Below are 18,424 nucleotides of genomic sequence, written 5' to 3'. Positions count from 1 at the left end.
AAGAATATGAGACCTTTTCTTTGCTCATACCACTCTGCTCCAGCCACCATACACATGATTTTTAATATAATTTCATAGTGTTATCTAAGAGGGACTTTTCAATAAAATAGACCTTTCTTGACATTATTCTATATTTCCTTTTTTGAAGAAAAACAGATATATCATTTTAATGATAATAATAATATATAATTATTATTTTCCTTAAATATGCTTGTATCATCAAATTCCTCTGAAATTATGACTCACAGAAAGATGCTTATTTGCCATTAGGAATAAATTTCAAAGGATACTAAAGTTTCTTTAATATATGTGATTTTAATGTCAAGCCTAACCTGAAAATTCAGCTTCATTTTATAGCACTGGTTTATCAAGTTGGGCTTTTTTCTTCTTGTTTTTTCTCTCTTCTTGTAATACTATTCAGCTCTAATAACCATTGTACGCAGAAGGAAAACCTGAAAAACTAAAGAGCACAAGAAGGTGCTCTTTGTCCTTACTTGCTTTAGAGCATTCTTGGTACAGTATGACTAAAAAGTTTTGTGGGATCCCAGGCTCACTAGTGGTTCTAGAAAGGACAGCTGTCTTTAGAAGTCATGTTCATCCCCAATATATTCTTCAATGTAATCTGCTCAGTGTTAAGAACAGCATTTTGTAGAGCTGCTAAGATTAGGCACATCTTAACCTTCAAATCCAAATCTGCAAACTGCCTGTCCTCCAGCAAACAATCCTATTGTTATAAACAATCAAACAAACAAAATTTATTCCTGCATAGATTACTTTCTATATATTTGGCAGCTGAGCAGTCAATCTAGATTTCTAATTGTTATTCAATGTCTGTACTTCATTAAATAATAGATGTATTAAAATCTACCAGCATCCTTATGGTAGATTTATCTTTCTTCCAGAAATAACTTGAAATGTAAAGAGACATAGAACAGGAATAATGCATGCTTGATACAAAAGTATAAGAGGCTTGCCTAGCCAATATATAGTCTGAATTATTTATCTGGATAATAATAAACAGGACACAACAGGAAAAGCAAGACATGGTTTTGGATTCAGAATCCATTCCAAAGGTTTTCAGGCGTCATCAGGATCACATACATACCTGTGGCACAGGATCCTTCAGACACCACCAGTATCTCACTCTGCTGTTTGCACGCAGCCTGCCGCAGATAACACTCATTCTGATAGCTCTCCCCATTGGAACCACACACAGGCACATAGTCACTGTTGCACTGGGGAGGACACAGAGGTAAGCCTGTGGTTAGTACTGGAGTTTACGTGCCTCTGACATCTCGAACAGAAACCATCATTTACGAAAGATAGCACTTGTCTTCATTTTCAGTGATCCCCATTGTATCCAGCAAGTCTTTGACCTTGTAAGAATATCAGTCAAAGATATACAAAAGCAATGTCCAGTAAGCCAAATGGTCATCTGATTCAGATGGGGGAAAATCAGGAAAATGCTAAATCAGGAAAATCCAAGAAAGTGATAGGACAAGAAATAATAAAAAGATATAACAACAAAAGTATCAATATTATTTACTTTTTTTCCTGATACCCATCTGGCTTGGTAGAAAAAATAAGAACATGTTATGACATTCTAGCTATTCAAAAATAGTGTCTATCTGTTTTTGGAGCAGAAGTATATAGCTGAAATGCCAAAGAACTCAGTTACTCTTTAGTATGTTGTTCCTCTGTTGAATTTGAATCTTTACAAATTCTTAAATATTTGGATAAGACATCTGAATTCCTAATTAAAGTTTCATATATCTTTATATCATTGGATATTGACAGAGATACAGTATAGAAAGAAACAACAGACTATGTAATACAGAAAAAAAGTCAACTACTGAACCATATGTTAACTTGATTGACTATTCAAAAGTCTGAGTATTAATGTATATTTCATAAAATGAAAAGTTCATTTTAAAACAATTTCCTTCCAAAAACGTGCACATTTTATAATGGAAATCAGGCAACCTACAGGGTATACTCATTACAGCACAATCACACTCTAAGGCCTTAGAGATACTTGGCTGTGTTCTATACCTGCTAATTACACCAGTGATATGATTATCTCATGATTACTACTACTGATGGGCTACATTGTTTAACTATAACAAATGTAATGATCAGGACAATTATTTATAAATACCTACCCATGCCAGAAATTAAGTACAGTAAGGCAAATCATGTATATACATGCATGTGAAAATGCTTTTCTGTTTTCTAGTTCTTATTAAAATACTTGGATTTTTGATCTGCTAATTCATAACATATGAAGTAAACCAATGATTTAGCGAAATGGCTAGGGTTTTCATCTTTATAATAATATTTCTAAAAATCTCTCAAAAGTTAAATTCAACTCAAGCATTTTTATGCAAAAGAACAAATTTTAAACACGGTTATAATCTGATGATATACAGATGGCTAACAAACACATGAAAAGATGCTCGACATCACTCATTATCAGAGAAATGCAAATCAAAACCACAATGAGGTACCATTTCACGCCAGTCAGAATGGCTGCTATCCAAAAGTCTACAAGCAATAAATGCTGGAGAGGGTGTGGAGAAAAGGGAACCCTCTTACATTGTTGGTGGGAATGCAAACTAGTACAGCCACTATGGAGAACAGTGTGGAGATTCCTTAAAAAAACAAAAACAAAAAAACTGGAAATAGAACTGCCATATGACCCAGCAATCCCACTGCTGGGCATACACACCGAGGAAACCAGAATTGAAAGAGACACGTGTACCTCAATGTTCATCGCAGCACTGTTTATAATAGCCAGGACATGGAAGCAACCTAGATGTCCATCAGCAGACAAATGGATAAGAATGCTGTGGTACATATACACAATGGAGTATTACTCAGCCATTAAAAAGAATACATTTGAATCAGTTCTAAAGAGGTGGATGAAACTGGAGCCTATCATACAGAGTGAAGTAAGCCAGAAATAAAAACACCAATACAGTATACTAACGCATATATATGGAATTTAGAAGGATGGTAACGACAACCCTGTATGCGAGACAGCAAAAGAGACACAGATGTGTAGAACAGTCTTTTGGACTCTGCGGTAGAGGGAGGGGGGTTGATTTGGGAGAATGGCATTAAAACATGTATAATATCATATAAGAAATGAATCGCCAGTCCAGGTTCGATGCAGGATACAGGATGCTTGGGGCTGGTGCACTGGGATGACCCAGAGGGATGGTATGGGGAGGGAGGTGGGAGGGGGGCTCAGGATGGGGAACACGTGTACACCCATGGTGGATGCATGTTGATGTATGGCAAAACCAATACAATATTGTAAAGTAAAAAAAAATTTTTTAAATCTGATGATAAACCTGAGGTTCATTTTCTCACTCTATTTTCTTAATATATCTGTACTTCCTTTTCTAATCAACCATTTAGCTCTTACCCTTTGCCATTATGTAATAATAGATTCAAACCATTTTTTAAATGATATAACACAATGTTCTCTGAAATGAAAATTTTTTGAGTCTGACTTTGCATCTGTTATTGAAAAACTTAAATATAATTTTTCACTAATAGTTACGTAGTATTCTCCGAATAGTATATTCAAATTGTATGACACATAGTCACCATAACTGCTAACAAGGTAATGTAGACACCAAATTATATCTATTTAAAAATTATTTAAATATGATTAGATTGAAATATTTTAAATATGACATATTTTTTAAATCTTTATTTCTAGTTTCTTGTCTAGTTATTCTGGAAGTTTCTATTCCTTTCCATAGTTACATAATATGGCTCATTGACTCAGGCTATCTACATTATTATATTTGAAAACATTTTGATAGGAACTTTTCACTCATGAGGATTTTAATTCAATAGGCAACTCACTTTCCAAATATACATACACCTGAAAATTGACCCACCATAAAACTGAACATTTTTATCCCTACTGGAAAAAAAAGGCAATTAAAAAATGTCAGTAAAGAGTTAAGTTTTCCAATAAACAGCACTGACATCAAATACATGTGCGTGGTGCTGATGTCAGAACTGTGACCAGGGAGGCAGGTGGATGGACCAGTGTTTGATAAATGGGCTGTGTTCAGGATCAGGACAATGTAGGGAGGATCTACGAGGACCCACTAAGACTACTAAGAACATGGAAGACAGACCAGAAAAAGTGAACAGTTGGTAACATAGTCAGTAGACTTGCTGACCCTTTCAGTAGGCAGATGAGAGTCATAATTACTGCAAATGGCTGGGCTAGTTAGTTCCTCATGCTTGTGTCCTAGCATTCTTGTTCTGGGTTACCTTTTAATCTTCATCTCCAACCCTGGTTACAATATTTTGTGTGTAGATGATCTGGATCCACATTTTCTTCTTTGTAATCCCTAGAATTTCTCTATTTATCTTTTTCATCTACTTCTGTAGATTATTCAGATATAGTCAGTAGATGGGGAGTGAGGGGTAGGAAGTATTTATTATCTCTGTCAAGTGCTAGTACACAATGCTGATATGCATCTTAAAATACGAAATAAACTGATAAAGTGCTCATATGCCACTTCTGAGGGATGGAGTAAGCCAAATGTGAACAGTGCTAAAAACAGAGCTGCCAAGTTCCATGCACAAGCCAAAAGGGAGATTTGTATGGAGTTGAAAAGAGCTTAACTGTAGATTATCAGCACGCTGTTTTTGGCCCTTAGTAACATGACTTGCACTCATTAAAATGAATAACACACGGAGGAAGTATACTCTAAATCACTAAGGCTTAGAAGTGGAAGTCTCGTCCCATATTCTCCCATTTCTGAGTGTAGGACCTTGTGTATATCACTCAGCAATAAAATATTTAACAAGTTTATAGCTCAGTTCTCCCATTTGAAATGGTTAACTGGGGCATTTGGGAGGATTAACTGAGTCATGTTTCAAAATGCTTTGGAATATTCATTTATAAAAAGAAATGTAAATTATTTGTCTTTCATGATATATACTTTAACTAGCAGAGTTACCATCTAACATGGACACCAAGGCATGCATGTCTAAAAGTGGAAAAATAAAGGAAAACAGGCTAACCCTAAGTATAAAAATGAGCTTACGACTACATTAAAATATGCCTAATTTTGAAACTATATATATTTTTTAGTGGTAACCATGAATATTGCTCAGTTTCAGAGGAAGGGACAGATTCAGATGTTAGGTGACGTGCTAAAGGCCACATTGTTGGCTGGTAGGAGAGAAAAACAAGACTCAAGCCCAGATGGTTAAGCTCATAAATGTATGTGTTGTCCAAACTTCCTCTCAGGGGAAAAGTGATTCTGCTTTCCTTCAGATGTTTTAAAAATCTTAAGTTTATTTTCCAACTTTGTGTTTTTCAGTGAATGATTTTGTTCCAAAATTTCCACATTGCTTAAGAAAGCAGCAACATGTTACACCAGTGAATTCAATGACTTGATGCTCTAGAATATATGGAATTTGTTTTGCTACAAATGAAGAAAAAATTCATGTGAGAAGTTTTTCATATGATCTATTGCTTGTTTGATTAATAAGAATTTCTTTTAACTGAGATTTCAGCATCTAGGAGCTATGCATAACTTGTATTTTATATATTGTCAGCACCTTCCCTAGTCTGGCATGTAGAAGGCGCTCCACAGATGTTAAGTGAATTCTGTTATATTCCCACTTGTCAAAGGCTTAGGAATAATGGTTTAGGATATGGCACGTTTCTCTTCCAAAAAAGCAAGAGATAAAAAAACCTGCATATGTCCCAATTCTTTGATCATTCCATAGGTAACTTTTACTTCTCTGTGACTACGTTTTTTCATGTGGAACTATTTTATGATTTTAAACAAGTGGGCAGGCCTGTGACTATGGTAAAAGTGACTCATATCACTTCTGAGGCTAGGTCATTAAAGGATGTAGCCTCTACCTGGCTCTTTCTCACTCTCTGGATGCTCGCTTGCCCTTTAAACCCAGCCACTGTACTATGGGGAAGGCCAAACTAATCCAAACAGAGGGATCTATATGGAGAAGGACCAAAGTCCCCAGTTAACAGTCCAATATATGAGTGAGTCCTGAGAGGAGTACAGAACCAAGCCTTTGAGTTCCCTCCCCTGCTCAGCTAATGCCAAGAGGAGCAGAGATGAGATGCTTCCATTAAACCCTGTCCAACTGCAGATTCATGAGCAAAATAAATGTTCATTGTTTTGAGCCACTAAGTTCTGGGCAATTTGTTCTACAATTCTAGTTACTGGAACTATTGCAGATCTAGGGTGTAACTTGTTAAATGAAAACAATCAAATTAAATGATATTTGTAAAACATAAGGCTTCACAATATTTTTAAATTATAAAGTGATCATTGATCATTATATATTAATTGATATGATCAGTAGTATCTATGAATAGATGCATCTGTGACTTCTTTACTTCCTCTCTTCCTTCTTTTATCCATTCATCCATCCATCCATCCAGCCAGCCAGCCAGCCTTTTGTCCATCCACTGTCTCTACATTTTCATCCCATGGTTATTTACCAGAATGACCAGGATACCATTTGGTATGCAGAGAGCAAGGAAAGATGCATGAGATTGCATACTATTTATGGAACTCATATCATCATCTAAGAATTAGTTGTACTATTTTTGATATCAAGTTGTGTATAATAAATTGGCACTTTTGTTGTTCTTATTACTGTTTTTATTTGCATATGGGCTTCCCTAATGGCTCAGCACTAAAGAATATGCCTGCCAATGCCTGCCAATGCAGGAGACAGAGGTTCTATCCCTGGGTCAGGAAGATCCCCTGGAGAAGGAAATGGCAAACCACTCCAGCATTGTTGCCTGGAAAATCTCATGCACAGTGACTAAACAACAACATAATGTCCTAGAAAAAAATTAGATGTTGTGTCAAAGGACATAGATTCTTGCTGTAGGATCACCACTTAGTTGTAAGTTATTTATATTTGTGAGCCTTAATCTCATCTGTAAAAGGAGGAAAAAATAATTACCTCACTGAGATATGAGAAATAAATGAGATAACATGTTTGAATGGTAGAATATGATTATTACAAATCATCTAAGAGAGGTGAAGATAAATATTTGTTCACCTTAATGTTCCAATAGTAATTCAAACTGGAAAACATCGATTACACACATATATACCCAATACTCTTTGAAGTTTATCTCTCAGCCAGAAACCATAGTTTGCATCCCATTTTGAATAGAAGAATTTGGACTTGTATCTGAAATCAGGAGAAATAGAGTAGATGACTTAAGCTGATCTAGAACAGTATATAGGAAAATGGATTTTTCAGGATATCTGCCTTTTTCATCAGACTGAGCAAAACAGAAAAAAATTCTCAAATTCATTTGAAAGTATTGGAAATACTGAGTCAAGATACTCCTAGCTTAAAATATCTATTTTTCTTTTCACAACTTGTACATTTTCTTTGATCTTGAACTTAATTCAGCCACTCTATATTCCTGGTAAGTGCAGAGTCTAAATTTTCCACTAGGGAAATGTTTATTTTCACCTGACAGACTGACAACTATTGCAAAGCACAAACTAATAGCAGCAGTAATCTAGTAGTAAATTTAAAATGCTACAGACATTAGGAAAAGAAAATTTACATTTTGGTTTCTAATTCAAACTTGCATTCACTCCCCTAGCCCTGTCCCCTGCAATCTATCCCACTTAACAATTATCTAAATTAATGACAAATGTAACTGGCTAGCCAAATGCATAAAAAACATAAATATCTTTGTTGACAAAAGTTTTACTAAAACCCTTTGTGCAACCTGAAAACTGAACACAATTTCTTTAAAAAGAAAATTATACGTTTTCTTTTAGTAGCATGCATCCATTTTTAATTTTACGAACTCCTTTTTTTTTGCCTCTTGGTGAAATCTTGTTATACTTATGGCTTTTCATTTGAGGAACATTCTTCTTGGTTCATTTTATATCGTTCATGGGTTCACATCTTATGTCTACCCTTGGTTACGAAAATAAGACATATTTCTGGGAATTACAAACTAAAAAGAAAAAAAATTGACAAAATCCTGTGGGCTTTTAATTAATAACTTATCCAACTTATTTTCCCCTCAGTTAACGCTTGGGGAAAGTATGACTTGCAGGGTTCTTATGCTCCATATCTCTCAAGTAGTTCACTGAGAGAACATAATTAAATTGTTCAGTATGGCTGGAGACCTTAGAAATTGGTATTGCATGAATATTAAACATGCATGCATGTTTCCAATACTCTAGCCTGGTTTAAAGACTATAGTATGGGCACAGCAAGACATACCTACCGGGTGGTGGTGCACTGTACAAGTGTCAGCTGTTTACTAATTTTCTTAGAAAGAAAAAAATAATGTCCGAGAAGTTTTTAGCTTATTTATAAGCCATTCAAACCATATTTAAATGTGAATTCCCTTCTATCACTGGGAGGTGATATTAATCTAAAATATTTAAATTTCATCAACAATTCTAAATATTACATACAGTTGGCCCTCCAAATCTGGGGCTTCAACATCCACAGATTCAATCAACTTCAGAGCGAAAATATTCGAGAGAAAACATTCCATAGAGTTCTAAACAGCAAAACTTGAATATGCCACTTACCAGCAACTAATTTGTACTTACTTTGTATTTACAATGTTTACATTGTCTATATATTATATAATAAATAATCTAGAGATGACAAAGTGTACATGAGGATGTGCATAGTTATATATAAATTATACATAATTTTATATAAGGGACTTGAGCATCCTCGGATTTTGGTAGTTGTGGTGATGCATACTGAGTGACCTACGGATACTGAGTGGATACTGAGTGACCACTGAACTATAACAAATTTTAGACTTGAATTTGAGTTCTAATATTTGATTTGTTTTATATCCTTTTTGATTTTTTTTTTTTCAAATTTTACTTACAACCTTGGAAAAGTTTTCCCTATCCCCAGTATATAGCTTCCTTAATGGGAATATTTTCTGATTGAAACTTATCTTAGATTTCATGTGTATTATAAAAAGTAGTTCAATAACACTTTAAGATATCAGTAAGCATCTATAAATACTTGAATTATAAAAAACATATTGAAAGAGAAAAGTTTTAACATTCACATGGTAGAAAGCATTTGTTAGATGATGACTATAATTATGAGATTGAGCTCTATCTTTAAAAAATACTAATAATCCAGTTTTGATAACATCACTGGGAAATCTCTCTTTTAATTTTTATTTATGCTTTTAACATTAGGCAAAGCACATTTTCCTCGTTTATGAAATGACTTTTGTCTATTTGCATTCTTTCAGATTCCTAGGAATTGTAATTGAATGTGGTAACCATGAAAAGTTGGCAAGTACTAATAAGTGTCATGATTTCCAAACTACCACAGTAGTTCTGAAGTCACATTGATAAGGAGTTCATTTAAAAACTCAACTAGATTGCCAAAATAATAAAACCCAATACCATTAAAACAGAGCACTATGATCCAAAGAAGATAGCCTCAATCAACAGAACAAAAGTATAAACCCGCACTTCCAATCCAACAACAATTTTGGCTATTACATTGACTTATAGTATGCATGTTAGAAGGGGCACAGAAACCTACTTTTCTGTTGATACACCAAAAGGACAACCTGAAGCTTTCTACCTCCAGTGGCATTTATAACTATAGCACATACATTTCTCCAAAAAGCTGTGTCTTTTTGACATCAGTTGGCTCTCTTGCCAGTACTTTTGTTTGATGCCAGCTTTCCTCTTAGATTGCATAGCTATAAATTGCCAAGTGATGGGCTGTAAAAGAAGATCTCTGCTTTGCAGTTTCATTAGTAAATTAGAAGATGCAAATATGAGATTTCTTACCTTGAACTGACAGACGCATGTCACAGTGTCTCCAATTCTTAAACATTCACCATCAAATTTACAGGTGTTAGTGTCACAGAGGAAGAGATCATTTTCTCTGTCATCATAACCTCAAATTTAAAAAGAACATGCCAGTCATTAAATGTTACAGACTTGAACAACAACAAAAGATATATCTTTAAGCTTTAAAAGAATTGCCCTAAATTTTAGTTCCAACAACCACAGCTGTACTACAAGGTCATTTTTTACTGATAACCCCCCCAAAAAATTCTAGTTAAGTGATTAATACTAGTTTCTCTTTCACAGTTCTTTTCTAGTCAGTTGTCTTTGAATATTCTTTTTTTTTTTTTGATGATGCTATTTTATTTTAGTTTGGGTTAATATTGGCAGTGGTAAGTGAATATTTAACATTGCTTCATAGTTTCATTATTTTTTCTCATTAAGTAGACTACAGTTTATGACCCTCAGACTTCACATTTTAGAAAAGAGTTGGTGATGGTCTCAGAATGTCCTTTCATTATTCTTCCATTTTTAATCATTCTTTTGCTTTAAGATCTGCAACAACCCCTTATTTGGAATTTCTCCAGACAAAGAGGAAACAAAGCTCCAATAATAAAGATAAACAGGCACAGTGTTTTTTCTGATGGTCTGTCTGACTCAAACGAAGATTGATCACCTCCAAGTTAACAGGGGTAGAGGGGATACAGGTTCTTGCTAATCTGCCCGGAAAACCAGTTTATTTTCTTTAGTTTCTGCAAATCCCTGTTAGGTATCTGGTAATAATGAATTTCTTAACTGTCATCCCCAATTTCATATTTAAGTTAGTTATTTCCTAAAACAGTACCATAGCTAGGGATGAAACAAACTAGTCATGTTGGGTTACAAATCTATCAACACTTCAAATAATTGATTTGGCAGGTTACTTAATATTCCTATGGTAAAGCACCTAAAAAGTGATTAGGTACCTGCAAAGTGGGACTTAGTCTTTCCAAAATAACATAGATGCATGCATGAGCCATGAGGAAGTTAAAGAAAACATGTTTAGCTTTATGAAAATGCCAAATTTAGAAATTCCCCAAAACAGAACAAAGGCAATATATTGACCCAAATCTAACAGGGTTACAAATTTCAACTTGTCTTTATAAAGCACAAGCCACATGATGTATAATAATTTTCCTCATGGAATTTACACCAGTCACTACCCAGCATGGCATATTCTTTTATCCTATGAGTTACAGTTGGTCATTCTCTCTTCTCCAAAGTTACATACACTTCAGCTCGCATATATCCCTAAAAGCCACTTTATTCAGAGCTAGATTCAACTTCGGCAGAATTATATATACAGGAGATGAAAAATTACATACACACTGGCTAAAACTAGAACAGACCAGACCTAGGGGACAATATCCAGGCATGCTAATGGAGTTTAAAATGCCCAAAACACCACAATCGCGCCGGTAGTTATGAGCTGTCATGATGAAAGGCGAAGCTACTCGAACAGTGCAGCAACTCCTATCCTCGGTTCCTATTTAATTAGGAGACTTTAGCAGAACCAAGCTTGCCAAGCTCTCGCATTCAGACTCTGAAGGGACCCAAGCAAGCAAGAAGAGCGCCTGACGCACTCCAAGGAAGCCTGCCCAGAAATGGAGGAGCCGGCGCCCACTCGGGTCGGTTCCGCCCTCCGCCCGCCTATGGGTGAGCCTGTGGGGCCTTGGTTATACCCACCCTGGCCTGGGAGACGGACGAAAGATTCTTGTCTCAACTTCCTTCGACCATTTAGGAACTAGGAGAGGCAAGAGGGAGGCATCTCGGTGATGCAAAAAGAACGTCTTTTGCAGCCAAGTAGAGAAGGCGCTGTGTATGCGAGTGGGGGAGGCGGGTAGAGGGGCTGAGAGAGAGAAAATGAATGTCTTGGAAACCCAAGATCCTCTAGAATTTGTGTGACCCGGTCTTGAATGCCAGACAAGTGCACTCTCATGGTACTTTTGCTAGTAATCAATGTTTCCCCTGCAGTCACCGTTTGATTTATTGCTTTCTCGCTCGTTCTATCTCCTAAAGTTGTTTCTCTCTGGTTTCAGCTAGACTTCTTTCTTTAATGATAGAAAAGGTTCTGATTTAATGTTTCTTCAAGGACTGGTCCTCTTTTAAATGAATCCACAAAACCTCGTTTACTATTTCTTAAAATCTCCGCAGCTAATTTAAGTGCAAGGATGCAAAGGTTCCTTTACCTGCACTTCCTGTGCACCGCCCCCTCAGGACCCCCTCCCCTTTCCTTAACGGCCTGGAACAGTTCTCCTCTGGGTGGAGGTCGGTGGTCTCACGGTTTGGGAGCGCTGGAGCGGAGGAGCTGGGGAGAAGCACTTGGGTAGGTTGGTCTGTGCCGGAAACAGCGCGTTTCCTCTGCGGGGCTAAGAGGTCGGGGGCTGGGGTTTCGGACTTACCAGAGCAGTTCCAGCCGGTGGGCGTTTGGCAGTCACTTAAGGAGGTAGGGAAAGCTGCGAGCTTTACCGGGCGGGCTACGATGAGCAGCATCACCGGCAGCAGCAGCAGCCAGCAAAAGCCCTCACAAAGTGTCCAGCTGCTGCACTGCCGCGGGGACTCCCACAGCACCATGACTAGTTCGCGTAACTCTGCAGCAGCAAACGGCTTCGGGAGAATACAAGATCGCGGGGGTCAGGCAGCGGGCTACTGAGCATCCCGCGGACGGCGGCAGCAAAGGCGGCGGCGGTGGCAGTGGCACCTGACGGGGAAGCAGTAACCAAACCCGCGCATGATCTCCAGAGTTTCAGCAACATCCAGTGACCCGGCTCAGCCCCGGGAGCGAGAGGGTCGTCCACGGAAAAGCTGCGCCGGGGACGCGGGAAGCTGCTGCCATAAGCAGAGGGCTCTGGCAAGCCAGGACAGCAAGAGGAGACCGAAGTCAAGAGAGCAGACCAGAGGAGCCCAAAGAGGCTGGGTGGATGGAGAGTCAAAGCGCCCTGCAGCCTAGCAGCCGCCTCTCGCGCTCTGCTGCCCGCATCCCTCTGGCGTTTGGGAAGCAGCAGGTCCTTAGCCCGCCCGGGATCACGTGGGAACTGGCAGTCGGGCGTTGATTGGCTGAGCGGGATGCAGGTCCCGGGAGGGAGGGGTCGGCGAGGAGGTGCTAGGAGGAGACGACGGCGGATGCCACAGATGGGCTAGCTCACCAGGCGCTGGCCCGAGTGGGGCAAGGCGGGGATGGCTCGAGTGAGAATTGCGGGCTGCAGGGCAGGCGACTCCCTCACCTTTAAATACCACCTGCTGTTTCACTCTCTGCCCCAGGACGCCCCCTACCGAGCGCTGGGTCAGATCTAGTGCTCCTCTTCCGTGCGTGACCCCGGGCTTCTAGCGCCCGCCGCGGCTGGGTGGCGTCTCTCGGAGCTGGAGCTGGCGAGGGTGGAGATGGCCGAGGAGCGGTCGCAGCAGACAGGAGAGGGGAAAGCGGGCACCGAAGAGAGGGCGTCCTGCTGGCGCCCGGCGCTCCAGCGTACAGGAGCGCGCCTCCTGGCTGTGACGGGATACAGGCTGGGAATATCGCCGCGGAGAGCCCACGGACGTTTCTCTAGGGAGTAGCAGGAAGCAGGAGAGGGTGAGAGGCGGTGGTGTGAGAACAGCTCCGGCTGGCCTGGAAGCAGCAGCCGTTCCCACAGAAGCCTGCGAACCTAAGGCTGTTCGCCAAGCTGCCTCAACCAGCCAGCCAGGCTCTCCCAGCTCGCTTCTCTCTCTCTCTACTCCCTTCCCTGGCCCCCTGAAACCCCGAGTCTACCCAAGGAGCTGGAGGTTTGAAAGCCCTCTCCCCACCGCACACTCTTCTCCAGCCGGGAGTCTGTGTGGCTGCCTGGGAGGTGAGGGCAAATGTGTTTCGGAGGTCAGGATGGGTTGGGACAAGCGGTCAGAAGGAGGAAGGAAAGGCTGCTCTCTGCATCAGCCACGGCGGACTGCCAGGCGCATCCGCGGGTTGCGGCGTCTGAGAAGAGCGGCTCCCTTCGGCGGCGCGGGTAGTGGTCCTCGGAGCTTTACGCGGGTCTCTACCGGCTCTCCAGTGACCTGGAGGTGGCAAGGAGGTCTCATTCGGCGAGTCTCTGGTTCTGCGCCTTTCATTCTCCGGCCCCAACCAGCGCCGGCAAACGGCGTGGTGAGATCCGCCTTTCGTCTGCTGCATTCTTCACGCAGTTAGACAACACTCTAGCCTAATGGCATTTTAGTCTCTAGTAACGAACGGGACCCGGCGTTTCCCGGGACAAGGATGCAGAGGAGCATTTTCCTCTCGTGACCGGGGTCGTCGTTGCACAGTGATTTCAATGAGTTTACTGTGTGATCATTCAGTGTTTCTATTCCGTGTGATTGTTCTGTGATTCAGGATTTATTTTTTCTCTCTTCTCTTCCCGTACCCTCCTTTCCCTTTCTCCGCTCCTTCCTTCCTTCCCTCCCTTCCTTCTTCCCTGCCTTCCTCCCTTCCTCTCTCTTCTTTATGTTTTTCCTTCTCTTTCTTTCAAGAGCCCTCATCTCCTTTATTTTTCTTTTAAACCTCATCTTTCTGTCTCTCCTATGTCCCCTGAATTTAGAAGAACATTGCGTGACAGCGCCTCTCAGGCAATTAGTGTCCATTCTCAATCACTTAAAAGAGACACCAATACACTTTGAAAACATGGACTATCTATCCTTTGCAGTACCACCCGAAAAACAAATTGTACCCGAGCTATCCTTTTAAGTACTTTAACCTTCAACCTCCTCCCACTTCCATGCTTTTTAACTTCTCCTTTGAGAGATGTGATCGTGCAACACCTCAGTGCCTCAAAGAAATCTTTTTTTTCCCCCCTTTATCCTGTGTGAAACCCATCCCTTTATCTTACATCTCCGCCTCCGCCCCGAGATCCCTCTTCCCATCCCCCCGTCCACCTCCAAAGATTTCTGAATCTCTGTGTGTCTGCTCCTGGTAATTAAGCAGCAGATCCCAGCATTCTAGTTGGTGGCATCGCGCTCCTTACCAAGACTCCATTAAAACAAATCAATTTGACCAGACGTTGGAGGCATCAGAAAATCGGCTTCTAGGCAGTGCAGCTTTCTTTTAGGAAACGAAATACCCATTAGATAGAACTGCCAGCCGATATTGCAAAAACAAGGAATCTGAGATGTCTTTCCCCTGCACTCTTTCGGCATAGAGGGCAACAGAGATACACGCCTAATGTAGATTAAGATTGAACAACTCCCCAGTTCGAAGTGAGGACCTGTCGTTTTCCATAGCAAGGCTGGTGTGGTAACTAATCAGGCTTATGAAAATAAGTCATGCTTGAAACTGAAGGCAAAGTCCTTCAAAGTGTTTACCCAGGAATTATGATAATGAAACAGGACCTGCTAGGGTATGAGTGCTTGGCTATAGAGGTAGGATTTTACAGAACCTCTTAGCCGAGTAAAACTGTTATTGAATTCTCTGCTAAGTAAATTTTTGGCATGCTCTCTAATAATATGTACTCTTCCTAAGACATTTTGCCCAAAGTAACTTAAAACTCCAAAGGAGTAAATTACTGGTTGTGACTGGTTAACAAATGCAGTTGCTTTCACAGAGGTTCTTTAAATCATTAAACAGTTTGAAGCAAAGCCTTTCCAGTAGGAATGCTGTGATTTTGTTCAGCTTACTTTCTACTTAGTGCTGCAATGCCACCAAGAAACAAATTCTGAAACTGGCATGCACCACCAAGTGGCAGAAGAACATCATTCAGTGAACAGAGCATCATATTATTGAATATGTAAATAAAAATGTATACACTATTTAGCCTCATCATTAGTACCAAGGAAGTAGACTAGCCTTAATTTTTATGGCAGTGAAGATTGGATTAGTGATTGGATTAGTGTTTCAATTTTGCTTCCAAAAGGATCAAATACATTTACTTATTAGAACTGAATTTAAAACTAGGTCTATGAATTGTACTTGGTATAGTATATTATATGATTACGAGTAATGAAATCCAGCATATCATGCATCTGTAATACTTCTTATTTTAAAATTCTACACAATATTTTCTTTCAATACTTCTGAGCTGAATCAGTTTATTTGTGGCATACATACTCTAGAATCAACTCTGAGTGGGTAAAATTAAGTTGTTATATTTTTAGGAAAGTAGCACAGAAAATATTTTCCCAGAAAACTTCTTTTAAAGTATTTTTCCCCACATGGAAAAGACATCATTAAGAAGTGTGAGACAACTCAGAGCTTTAAGGGGGGGGTGCGGGCAGAGTTATTCTAGAACAAGAAAAACTTAGGATAAATAAACAAACCTGGGAAAATAAAGGCAGACTGACAGTCAATGATCAGACAGACCCTTTTTGCTCTCTAATACTTTCTGGATGGACGGATGGATCATAGTGGAGAGTTCTGACAAAATGTGGTCCATTGGAGAAAGGAATGGCAAACCAATATTCTTGCCTTGAGAACCACATGAGCCGAATGAAAAAGCAAAAAGATAGGACACTGAAAGATGAACTACCCAGGTCAGTAGATGCCCAATATGCTACAGGAGATCAGTGGAGAAATAACTCCAGAAAGAATGAAGAGATGGAGCTAAAGCAAAAACAATACCCAGTTGTGGCTGTGACTGGCGATGGAAGTAAAGTTCGATGCTATAAGAACGATATTGCATAGGAAGCTGGAATGTTAGGTCCATGAATCAAGGCAAATTGGAAGTTGTCAAACAGGAGATGGCAAGAGTGAACACTGATAATTTAAGAATCAGTGAACTAAAATGGACTGGAATGGGTGAATTTAACTCAGATGACCATTATATCTACTACTGTGGGCAAGAATCCCTTAGAAGAAATGGAATATCCATCATAGTCAACAAAGGAGTCTGAAACACAGTACTTGGATGCAGTCTCAAAAGGCAAAGGAGAAATGGAAAGATATACCCATTTGAATGCAGAGTTCCAAAGAATAGCAAGGAGAGATAAGAAAGCCTTCCTCAATGATCAATGCAAAGAAATAGAGAAAAACAATAGAATGGGAAAGAGTAGAGATCTCTTAAAGAAAATTAGAGATACTAAGAGAACATTTCATGCAAAGATGGGCACAATGAAGGATAGAAATGGTATGGACCTAATAGAAGCAGAAGATATTAAGAAGAGCTGGCAAGAATACACAGAAGAACCGTACAAAAAAAGAACTTCATTACCCAGATAACCACGATAGTGTGATCACTCACCTAGAGCCTGACATCCTAGAATGGGAAGTCAAGCTGGCCATCAGATGCATTACTACAAACAAAGCTAGTGGAGCTGATGGGATTTCAGTTGAGCTATTTCAAATCCTGAAAGATGATGCTGTGAAAGTGCTGTACTCAATATTCCAGCAAATTTGGAAAACTCAACAGTGGCCACAGGACTGGAAAAGGTCAGTTTTCATTCCAATCCCAAAGAAAGGCAATGCCAAAGAATGTTCAAACTACCACACAATTACACTCATCTCACACACTAGCAAAGTAATGCTCAAAATTCTCCAAGCCAGGCTTCAACAGTACATGAACTGTGAACTTCCCGATATTCAAGCTGGATTTAAAAAGGCAGAGGAACTGGAGATCAAATTGCCAACATCCGCTGGATCATCGAAAAAGCAAGAGAGTTCCAGAAAAACATCTACTTCTGCTTTATTGACTACGTCGAAGCCTTTGACTGTGTGGACCACAATAAACTGTGGAAAATTCTGAAAGAGATGAGAATACCAGACCACCTGACCTGTCTCCTGAGAAATCTGTGTGCTGGTCAAGAAGCAACAGTTAGAACTGAACATGGAATAGCAAATTGGTTCCTAATTGGGAAAGGAGTACGTCAAGGCTGCATATGGTCACCCTGTTTATTTAACTTCTATGCAGGGTACATTATGTGAATTGCCAGGCTGGATGAAGCACAAGCTGGAATTAAGTTTGCTGGGAGAAATATCAATAACCTCAGATATGCAGATGATGCCACCTTTATGACAGACAGTGAAGAAGAACTGAAGAGCCTCTTGATGAAAGTGAAAAAGAGTGAAGAATTTGGCTTAAAACTCAACAGTCTGAAAACTAAGATCATTCCACCCCGTCCCATCACTTCATGGTAAATTGATGGGGGAATAATGGAAACAGTAAGAGACTTTTTTGGGGGGCTCCAAAATCACTGTAGATGATGACTGCAAGCCATGAAATTAAAAAATGCTTGCTCCTTGAAAGGAAAGCCATGACCAAGCTAGACAGCATGTTAAAAAGCAGAGACATTACTTTGGCAATAAAGGTCTATCTTGTCAAAGCTATGGTTTTTCCAGTAGTCATGTATGGATGTGAGAGTTGGACTATAAAGAAAGCTGAGTGCCGAAGAACTGAAGCTTTTGAACTGTGGTGTTAGAGAAGACCCTTGAGAGTCCGTTGGATTGCAAAGAGATCCAACCAGTCCATCCTAAAGGAAATCAGTCAAGAAGATTCACTGGAAGGATTGATGGTGAAGCTGAAACTTCCAATACTTTGGCCACCTGATGAGAAGAAATGGCATATTGGAAAAGACCCTGATGCTGGGAAAAATTGAAGGTAGGAGGA

At 39.7% G+C, this 18,424-nt stretch overlaps 1 protein-coding gene across 1 annotated transcript in view; it reads right to left on the bottom strand.

Annotated features, from left to right (window-relative positions):
- TMEFF2 (transmembrane protein with EGF like and two follistatin like domains 2) overlaps positions 1-13,284 on the bottom strand; it is a 283,846-nt gene extending 270,562 nt beyond the window's left edge. The window contains exons 1-3 of the mRNA XM_070380321.1: positions 12,290-13,284; positions 9,849-9,958; positions 1,106-1,235 (exon numbers count right to left, since the gene is read on the bottom strand). Of these exons, the coding sequence (XP_070236422.1) occupies positions 1,106-1,235; positions 9,849-9,958; positions 12,290-12,461 (412 nt within the window). The 5' untranslated portion in view covers positions 12,462-13,284. The remainder of the gene's footprint in view (positions 1-1,105; positions 1,236-9,848; positions 9,959-12,289) is intronic.
- Between the last annotated feature and the right edge of the window lie 5,140 nt (positions 13,285-18,424).

The sequence above is a fragment of the Bos mutus genome, chromosome 2, assembly GCF_027580195.1.
Source record: "Bos mutus isolate GX-2022 chromosome 2, NWIPB_WYAK_1.1, whole genome shotgun sequence".
NCBI classification, from domain to species: domain Eukaryota; kingdom Metazoa; phylum Chordata; class Mammalia; order Artiodactyla; family Bovidae; genus Bos; species Bos mutus.
This window is presented reverse-complemented; position numbering and strand designations above follow the sequence as displayed.